An 11,372-nucleotide genomic window follows, 5' to 3' on the forward strand; every position below is an offset into this window, starting at 1 on the left:
TCATCAATCAATCCTTTTATTTATGTGATAGGCGTGTATTTAAAATGAACATTTACCATAAATTAAAGGTATCTTATATTATTATAAAACATGTTTTAGTTAAGGAGTTATTGATACTTCAAGTGCAAAATGATGATATAAAACCTAATAAAAATACACTTTTAAATACGAATCAAACAACTATAACAACAACAATCAATATATAAATTATAATCAACCTCAATGATGGAACCTAAATATAGTAAAATGTATATAAATTAACGGTAACATTAGAGATTGAAAAATAATATGATACTTAGTCAATTATGTGAACGATGACTAAGATTATAAATAGGATATTTAGTAACCATATGGACGGTTATAAGGTTATGGATAAGATACTTAGTCAATTAAATGGATAATGACTAAGGTTATGGATATGATACTAGTCGATCGTATGGGTGGAGACTAAAGTGATTATTTTGAAAACATAGTTAGCTATCTGGATAGATACTATAAATACAGATATATAGATAAGTTTGTTGGTTGGACAAAGGCTATTAATAAAAAAAATATTTAAAATGAAAAAAAAAACTTGATGGTGTCAAAATGGGCATAAGAACTTTTTAAGATGGAAAAATATTTGAATATGCCAAAACAATGGATATAAAGGATATTTGAGACTTGAATAATTTGATTTAACCAAAAACATGGTTATAATTAAATAATTGAAATTTGAATATATATATATATAGGGTTAGCCAGATTGCAATGTAAAAAATAATTTATGAATAAAATAAGGATTATATAAATGATATTGGAGGATTAATAAGGAAATCTCTATGATGAATGTTTAAGGAGATCATTATATGAAAACATGTAGATTTTGTATGGAGATTTTATTTGAAGATATAGAGATTTAGGTGGTGACATAAAAAGATATGGAGAAAAGCAATATCATAAAGAAAAATACTTAAAGACTAATTAGAAAGATAATTTTGCTTTTATTGAAAAATTTAAATATTTTATAAAATATTTACCTTTTTGACGATTATCTAATCTTTGGCAGGGTATTGTGGGGTGAGCATTATCTTTACCTTTTTGTTCAATTTGAATTTTCTTTTTTATAAACTATTAAAGGTAACCTCAGGCGATGAGCCTCTAGATGATAAACCTTTCTATCTTCTTTGTTAAGGCATAAAAACCCTAAACATTTATTTTTGTTGAAATTTATTGTTGTCTTATCATATTTATTTGTATGGTCAAATGTGATTTTTATTTCTTGTTTTACTGTGAGAAGAGTTCAATTAAGAAAAGCATATAATTGTTCCCATAAAGAATAGTTATAGACCACACTAATTAGGTTCTCAATGGAAATAGGTTCAAGAAAACCTTTCAAATTAAGCATTTTCTTGTTAAATCTTTTGAAATATATTTTGGTGCTCTCATCTTATCGTTATGTGATGGTGAATAAATCAATTGTGCTCTTTTTAGTTGGTATTCTAATGTTAAAGTAAGAGATGAGTTTGGTGTTAGGTTTATAAAAGTTAAAAATAGATTCAACCTTTAGGATATGATATCATATCCAAGTAGATCCATGAAATGTTTTTATAAAGATGTTGCATATAGCATTGTTTTCTTGTGTCACAAGCTTCAAGCTACTTCATACATTTTATAAATGTTTTTAGGTTTATAAATCCATCATTGTTATCTAAGTTTTCCTTTATAAGCCTGCAATCATTGAAGAGACGAGTATGGAACACCTAATTATAAAGTAAAGAATATTCCACTTGGTTAGGATGGTATTCATTATCATAAGCTTGTATCATTATTGATCTTATCTTACTTTAAAGTCTTTTTTAATGAGGTGTATCTGAGTGAGATTTAGAGGAAGATTGATGGAGGTAGCCATTTATATGACTTGGGACTACTAAAGCTTTGCTTCTTCTTCTTTTTTTAATCTTTGGAGTTCAAGTTTAGAGTGTCTAGTTTGAACAAGTTGTTCTAAGTTGCTCTTTTAAAAAACCAGAGTTGTCGATGTGTAGTTGGTGGTACATGTAATGAAGCTAGTTGTTATATCATTTGTTGAGGGAGTGGTAAAGTTCAAAATTATTGTTATGCAGATAGAACAAATTCAATAAACACTTTCATTTTATAGGTGATTTTTTGAAGATTTGGAAGAGCTAATATACTTGTGGTGGAGAGGTTGGTTAGTTTCTCGTGCCTTGTTGTTTATGAGTCACCAACCATGAAGTGAATTTTTTCATATATGAAAAATAGAAATGAAGTAGATATTGTTCAAGCTCTCACATATAGTGTCACTTATCAAATCAAAAAACCTTGAAGTTGAATTAGGCCTTTCCAAGGTTGGTGCAATGGGTTTTAAAGAAATTGGTATTAAGTTAAGTGAGACTTATGGTTCTTGAACTTTTATAAAAAAAACAAGTTCTTTATTCAGATGGGGAATTCTTCAATGTTTAAGTTAGTAAATTATAAAAGAAAAATAATGTATAACAAAAGGAGCAATAACAAAGAGCATAAAAGAGTATATATTGTAATTATCATATGAAGAATGTATATTGTGATTATCATGTGTTATGTTATTGTTTGGGCCTATTGTTTGTTGTTGTTGCTAAGTGACCTAAGATATTCATACACCATAAGCAATCGAAATTGCTCTATGAAGAACAAGGTTGCAGCTATACCGTACAAGATTAATAATGAAGAATAATTACCTTTATTATATAAGTAACATATAAAATGTGTTGTTGAGTGGAGGTGTCACACTGTATAGATAAACATTGCATTAACCATCAACAATAACTATTGATGAGATGGGTAGATGTGTCATAGCTATTATCAATATAGACAGACGTTTATATTGATAGTTTATACACCTCTACAATGAAGAATTAGGTGTGTCAAGTAATTACATAGCTATATACTAATGAAACGGTGCTTGTAACTTTTACAAGTGCATGACACATGACACACGAGTTAATATATTTTCTTCTTTTTCCTTTTGTTTTCCTTTTCTACCTTGCATGTTCTTTTATCAATTAGATTTTATAAATTAAATTGGAGAATTATTGAAGAATCTAGAACTAAAGTTGAGAAAAGAAAGGAAAAGTTAGTTGAAATGTGTAACACATGCATGTAGACAAGCCTTTATTACTCATTGCTTGTGGTAGCACATATGACTTTTATGAATGATATTTTTTTCTTAGTTTTGCTGGATTTGTCTGGTCAAGGGACACCAATGACTTCTCTCTTTTTTTAGATTGTGAGGTAGTTTCTTGTTGTTCTAAGTTTTTTTATTTGATGTTTTTTTATATATATAACTAATTTGTTTTTGTTGACCGGTAGGCTTTTGTAGTTTTTTTTTATTTTTGTTTTTGTGACAGTTAGAACTTTCTCTCTATTTTTTTGTTTTACTTTAGGCCTTGGCTTTGGCCCATCATATAACGTATTAGCATTTCGTCTTCTCACAGTATTTGTCTTTGCTGGTAAAACTCTAAATAATGCGTTCATGTAAAAGGGAAAATCAAAATGAGCCCTTCCTTTGAACAAAGAACAGGATAGGAGGTAGAATTTTTATTTTATTTTTTGTTCTTGTATATATTAAAGAACTACCTGGTTTCCAAACATATAGAAGGAAAACCGAAGGAAACGTTAAGAGGCAATCTAAGCAAGATCTTGGGCCATTGACAAATGTAGGTGGGGCTGGGACATCTTTTAATGCTGTCAGTGTCAATTAAGTAAATAATATTCCATCGCAATCCTGGGTAGGCTCAACTGTAGAATCCGCTATAGGGCATTTCTGCCAGGCGAAGTTTTCTTGTGAAAAAAACACAACCGTACTAAGATCATTACACTCACAACAAAGAAACAAATTGACTTGGACATTCTGTGTCGATCGTTAAAACTCATAGCTTGTATCTCATATTTGAACTTCACGGTGTCCCACTGAATATCATGGAACTCTTTGTAAGCTATCAAATTTGCACACGGGAAGAGATATAGTACCACGATAACGTTCAGATTTCTCTAGAATAAACAATTAAGCACGAAACACGAATGGAAGAAGCTAGCTAGATTCATTAAAGACATTGTTTTCGTTTACAATGAGAAAAAACAATGGGACTTGGTGCAAATTTAAAGGAAATAGAACACATTTCGGGCTCTCTTTCGAATCCTCTACCGGTGCAAACTTTCAACTCTTTCAATGCACTAATAGAGCCCGATGTTGTCAAAAAGCAGCCACAATGACCAGAACTCCCGCTACCAGAAGGAAAAAAGAGATGCAGAAGGCTTAATTAAACTTATTGGCTCTATCATATTCAAGAAATTAGCTACATTTTAAGGTAGGCAATTCCATTATTACATAAGTTAGTATAATCAATTTGTCATTATATATAATTATGATAGTAATAATTATAATAATAAAAATAAAAATATACTATATAGTACCGCAAAAAAAAAATAGTTTGTATATGATTAATAATCCCAAATGGAGTCATGCTCATGCTCCATTTCACCCCACTCATCACTGAGTTCGACATCAATATCATCTCCCATAGCCACAGGCTCATCCAACAGAAGAGCCCCAGCTAACTCCGTCCACATTTTTGGTGAGTCCAGTGGTGCCTCATTTATTGCTTGAATTTGGCTTGGTGACAACCCAACCCTAACAGGACCTAAACTGCCGCCGCCGCCACTAGAGCTACCACTTACTCCCTCTGAACATTTTATCGGTCTCCGAAACAGCGAAGCCGCCTCTTGTGCTGCCATTTGCACATCCTCAGTTCTAGAGCTCGCCGGCCGGGGCAAACTATCCACCATTTCTGGAAAGTTTAGTTGAGCCCCACGTCCTCTAAGGTGTAATGCTGCCACATCATATGCCGCCGCGGCCATTTCAGGCATCTCATAACTCCCAAGCCAAATTCTTGTCTTCTTACCAGGCTCCCGGATTTCGGACACCCATTTCCCCCATTTTCGCTGTCGTACACCTCGATATCTTGGCGGACTAATCCCCAGATGGCCGTCCCTGGTTCTTCCTTCCATTGTAACAAGTAGAACGAAGGTTTTGTCTACTGATGAATGGTATTCCGGCAATGCACTAGTACAAATTAATGATTGTGAAGAACTATGACAGCCGAGAGAGTGTGACACAAGAGTGTGTGCTAATCTATAAATAGATGGGGCACATCAATCGAATGATTTGGATGGGAGGAGGAGGGAGTTTCCTAGTAGTTACGTTTAAGTGCGGGAGATGCTGGCAAAGCGTTGCATGTGCTGGGGTTTTGAATGAATGACAAATTCATACCTTGCGATGCATTGTTCCATTTTTATAATATTATCATGGTCAGCCTAGAACAACTACTCACATATTCATAAAATATAATAAAAAGAAAAAACAACTCCATTCTTAAAAACACATGGTCTGTATAATTATGATAAAATTATAGATATTGGTATTATTTCTTCAATGGTGTGTGGAGCTTCTATTTCTGTCAAGATTTTTTCTCCTTCTTAATATGGATAATTTTTTAGATTAATATGGATATTCAAATCAGTTTATATATATATTAATTAATTTTATAAATATTAAAGTTAATGATAATATAAATTTTTAATAATTTTAAAATTTATTAAATTTAAATTGATAATATCTTAAAATTAATAATTATATAAATTTTTAATAGTTATAAAATTTATTAATCTTGAATCGGCCATGTTTGGAAATGAAACTCTACACCTGACTAATTAAAGCTAGATTTCTCAGGATTTTAGATAATTAATAGATACTGTTGTCGCCTAGCTAGGCTTGAAGCATTTCATGTTGTACGTAATGTGTCCTTCCATGTTAAGTCCATCAGCACTAAAAGGAATGGAAGTTTTAGAACAGAGACAGCCTCCTAATTTTTATTTTTTCATCCAGCTGACACTTTCTCATGTGAATTCTACTACTATTTGAATTTATGACATATGACAAATCATTCATGAGCAGGTGGTTTGTGAAATTTGCAATTTGCTGCTATATAATTTTTCTAAATGTTTTATACCTTATACTTTAATTAGAAAAATTAAGATGTGAGATTCAAGTTCATAATCATTTAATTCTTAAAGGCTTTAATATTGAATACTTGTTTTATAGTATTCTCTAATATTTAGAAAAGAAATTGTATATTAAGTACATGATCTAATTTAATTTTCATTTCCCACTAATTTCTTGGAACCCGTAAGACATATATATATAAAGATAAAAAGAAAGAAAGAAAGAAAGAAATGCTTTATGATCCCTTATGAGGACTATGTTTTGGTTGGAAATAATACCTTAGGTAAAATAACCTATAATATATATATATTATAGGCTAATAAGTATCCTTTCAAATAAAAAAGAATAATTTAATATGAACATAATGTTTCCTGTCTAAAGTGTGAAACAACATTTCTATCTTTTTTTTATTAAAAAAAACCGTTTGAAAAAGCTCCCATTAAAAAAATTAAAATATCACTTGCATAAGTTGATATTTCAACTTCTTAAATTTTAAAATAGGTACATTTAAAAAAAAATTAAAAGTTATAAATATAAAAAAAATAAGTTTTCAAAAACAATATAATTAATTAAAATAACAAATTTTAATACCAACAGTAAAAATATCAAAGTTGTTTCTTCTAGTTTTCTTTAACCAATGTAGTGTTGAAGACTTTTTTTTTGTGATATGGTTGAGAGTGCTACCATGTTTTTTTCTCGTGGTGTGGTTTGTATTAGAGGAGGTTGGATGGTTTGTCATTAATGAATTTTTTTTTAGTTTATCTTTTTTTTTCCTTTAAATTACAGGTTAGTCCTTTTTATTTTTATATTTTTTAGTTTCAATCTGTTTTGTTTTGATTTTTAATTTTTTTTCTTGATCTTTTTGTAAATTTTATTTTCAATTTAATCTTTATTTTTTATTTTTTTATTTATTTTCTTGATCATATTATAAAATTTTTATTGATTTTCAACTCCTCATTTCAATAGAAGTTTAGGGTATATTACTTTTTCAATTTAGTCCTTATTTTTTAGATGTTTTTTTCTTTTTATTAGAGTTATATTCTTCTCAAATTAACCCTCAAATTAAAAAAATTTAGTTGCTCTCTAATTTATTTTTTATTTTAATTTCCACTCTTATTCTTTTTATTATTATTTTTTTTTTTTTTAGATCCTTTCATCTAATTAATTTTTTTTTCAATTTTATTCTATAGCATTTGATTTATTGAGGATTGTGGTTTGTTTTTTTTTATATATGATATTTCCGATATAATAACCCTGGTCACTAGTTTGAAAAGTTAATGTGGGTTAATATCCTTTTTTTTTCTTTTTCTATTTTATTATTTAATATTAGTTTTTTTAATTGTTTTTGTGATTGTCTTCAACTTTTTTTTTTATTAGATTATCCCTAATCTAAGTCATGATTTTAAAATTCAACTAGATTTGCTCACCTCTCATTGTCATTTTTTCATCCAAGTTTGTACTTTAAGAGATTTTTGTTCCCTATATATATAAATATTTAGGGCCTAGAGCTTTTTATGATAAAACTTGAAGATAGTAACATGGAAATTCTTTTGGGTTATACACTGAATTTGGAGATTTTGATGGTTATTTAGTGTGTTTGGTATTGTAGTACAATACATTTTTTAAAAATATTTTTTAATTAAAATAATTTTTTTATATTTACACATTTAAGTTATCAAAAAGTACATAAAAATTATTATTTTAATGCTTTTTTTGACAAAAATAGATTAAAAAGAAAGTTAAACAACAAAAGTAATTGAGCCTATTTAAAGCTCTAGTAAGTTTTTAGACTTTAAGCCTCAGACTTTTCAAATTTCTTTAATAATAGAATAAATTACATTAACTTTATAATTAGTGAAATTATTATCATCTTCTAAAAGTTTGAAAGTTTGACAAAAACTGAAGCAACTTAATTTGTTAAATATATATTTTAGTTTTGAGTAAAGTAGTTTGGATTTCAACTAAAAAGATGAAATATAGCATAGCACTAGATAAGTGGCTTGTTCTTCACTATGGGCAGATTGAATTTTTTGTAATGTAAAAAAGCAATGTTCAAACAATGTTGATGTATTTTAAATAGAAAAAAAATCCATAACTTGAAATCATAAAAAAAAATTTGAAAAACAATTACAATTTTTCAATCCTCAGGAATCTAAATATATAAGGATAAAATAAAAAAAATCATTTAACAAAAATAAGTCTAAAAAAACAAAGAATCAAGAAATCCAAGTGAGATCGTCAAAACTCATAAGCAAAATCATGTGAACAAGATAACCTAATAAAAAAATATGGGTTGAGCTGCGACTCGGGGTTTAGGATGGTTCATATTTTAAAAGAAATTTAGAGAGAATTGACCTAATATAAAATTATCTAAAACACGAGTTGACCCGTGGCCTTATCAACCCGTGACAAATCTAGTCAAAACTCGTTGACTATCTTCTTTTATTTTTACTTTCTTTGTAAAATAATTTTTTTTACTTAGGTCAATATACTTGACACGTGATTGAATACTTGCCTCGGATTGACTCACGGACAATAAGAGGACAGACTAAAATTTTGAATTAAAAGAAAAAATCAATTTAACAAATTAATCCAAATCAAAAAAATAAAAAATAAAAAATAAAGAGAATGAGAATGAGAATGAGAATGAGAATGAGCATCAGCATGATGACCAAATTTGAAAAATAAAAAATCAAGATTATGGATACAAGGATAAAATTTGAAACAAAATAAAATTTGATAAAATAGCTAAAAATCAAAATTTAAAATCAAAATAATGAGGACCTAATCTTAAATATTATCAAACTTTGAATTAAATGGTGAAATTAAAAAGAAAAATCAAATTAACAATAAGAATCCAAAATAAAAAATAAAAATCAAGAGAATAAGAATGAAATTTAAAAAAAATCAAGATTATAGATCCAATGATAAAATTAAAAATAAATTAAAATTTGATAGAAGATCTAGAAGTTAAAATTTGAAATTAAAACATTGAGGACCTTAAATATTATCAAGCTTTGAATTTAAGGGTATGATTGGAAAAAAATTAAATTCACAGTAGAATCTAAATCAAAAATAAAAATAAAGAGAATGTAGACCAAACTTGAAGAAATTAAAAATCAAGATTATAGATAAAAGGATGAAACTGAAAATAAAATAAAATTTGATAAAAGGAATAAGAATCAAACTTAAAAATCAAAATATTTAGTGTCAAATATGAAATGTCATAAAATAAGAGGACAAAATTAATTTTTTTAATTGCCAACACAAAATTCAATGAAGAAGGAAAGAAAGAAAAGGATAAAAAAAAATAGGCAATTAATGATAAATTATCATTAAAAACACTGCATGTGCCACTTTAAATAGAAGAATAGGTCGAGGAGCTTTAAACATTATAGCAGAAGCTAATGTTATTTCATTAGATAATACCTCATATATTGTTTAAAGAGTATGTAGCCGCATTTCATGCTACGCATGCAATATCATTTTCTTTTTAATAATTTATAAAAATAAATAAAGATTGAATCATCCACGACCTAACTTGATAATGACAAAAAACATATAGGAAATGACAAAAACACCAATGACAACAAAACTTAGAAAATTTGATTTTAGAAGTAATTTAGTCATTTCAATTTTAAAATAAGAAAATATCCTTTAAAATAAAATGAAAATAAAGTTTAAGGATAATTTAATATTTTGATATGCTATAAAGTTATGAGATGACTGTAATTACCCTCCTGAATTCGACAATGATATTTGAAGCCTTATGAAAACAAAGCATGTTATTTTGTAGGGTAGGGGTAAAATGGTAAATTTATTGTACAAAGTACGATAAATTGTGAATGTAAGAATAGTAAAAGTAAAATATTGAACTCTTTTAATTTTTTTTTATATAATTTCCAAGCAATAATAAAACAATATTTTTTATTTATTGTTCTATAAGGTTATGTATCTACTAACAAATTAAGGCTCTCTAATGAGTACTTTATATAAATATTAAAATCTAAATGCCTCTTAATGCCTTGTAATGTGTGCCTTTAAAGTCATCTTGTAGAAATATTAAAATCTAAATGCCTCTTAATGCTGTGCCTTTAAGGTCATCTTGTAAAATATTTCGTATTAATATACCTTATTAATTTAAATGTTAATGTTGGATTTACGTATTTAAATTGAGTGGTTTTTTATTTGAATATATAAATTAAGTGTTTAATTTGACAAAAAAAATATATTTAAAATTTTATAAATAATTAAAATAAAACAGTATTTTCTAATAGAAAAAGACAGATCCTAATATTAATTTTTCAAGTGTATATTTTATATTATAGTGTAGATTATTTTTTATTTGAAAATATATCAAAATATTTTTTTAAAATTTTTATATTTAGAATTAAAACACGAAAATAATTGAAGCATATAAAAAAAATACATATTAATTTAATATTTTTTTAAAAATTACATGGAGTAAGTTCAATAGCCAAAAGTAAACTTAACGTCCTGTCTGCTGATAATATTAAAAAGTGTTCTATTCAGGACGCGGTTTACTGCCAAGTGTCGGTGAAAGGGACTGGATACCCGGTCACCTAGGTTGATTTCCCATTAATTAACAGCCTAAAATCAATCACTCTCTGATTAAGATTTAAAAAAGCCATTTATTTATTGTGTTAATTTTTCTCGCCGCGGTAGGGACCATTTCTACCTGTTTCAAACGGAGTCAAAACGGTGGAAGCGGTCAAACATCTGAAGGTCTGATTTGATATACGTTATGGTCAAAATACTGTTAGTTTAAAATTTGATTTTCTTATTTAAAATTAATATTTTTAAATTATTACTTTTAACGTTAAAAATATTTTTTTAAAAAATATTATTTAAATAAAAAATTAAAATGCAAGCTCATCGGAGTTCCGAACATCCCTTAGAGACAAGGGGTCAAAGATCACGTGTGAAATCATACTATGGCTAGGAAAAAGTTGACAAAACGTGACGTTTGGGAAGGAAAAAAAACAGGGGGGGTGGTCAAATGGACATATGGCAGATAGAAAACTGCGTATGTGCAGAAGTAGCAAAGGCTTCTTCCTTCCCTGGTTTCTTACAGCTGTGTTATGTGAAGAAAACAGACTTCGAATCCTGATTAGTGGATAATTGGTTCACCTAATTTTTGATAAAAAGTAATAAATTTTAGTCATTATTAATAATTAGGAGGTGAAATCTTGTTATTTTCACCAACTTTCTTTTACCTTTTCGTGGTCTGCCAATGTACGACCATGCTTCAATTATCTTGTTCAATGAATTAAGTTGTATTCAAACTCAAACATGATTGCTTCGGTCAATCACT

The 11,372-nt window shown here is 28.0% G+C and overlaps 1 protein-coding gene across 1 annotated transcript; it reads right to left on the bottom strand.

Annotated features, from left to right (window-relative positions):
* Positions 1-4,455: 4,455 nt before the first annotated feature.
* LOC105107713 (ethylene-responsive transcription factor ERF022-like) lies at positions 4,456-5,171 on the bottom strand. Its single transcript, XM_011001744.1, has one exon. It carries the CDS (start codon positions 5,041-5,043, stop codon positions 4,477-4,479), a length of 567 nt encoding a protein of 188 aa, XP_011000046.1. The 5' UTR covers positions 5,044-5,171; the 3' UTR covers positions 4,456-4,476.
* Positions 5,172-11,372: the final 6,201 nt, after the last annotated feature.

This window comes from Populus euphratica, unplaced genomic scaffold (genome assembly GCF_000495115.2).
Source record: "Populus euphratica unplaced genomic scaffold, PopEup_1.0 scaffold167.1, whole genome shotgun sequence".
Lineage (NCBI taxonomy): Eukaryota > Viridiplantae > Streptophyta > Magnoliopsida > Malpighiales > Salicaceae > Populus > Populus euphratica.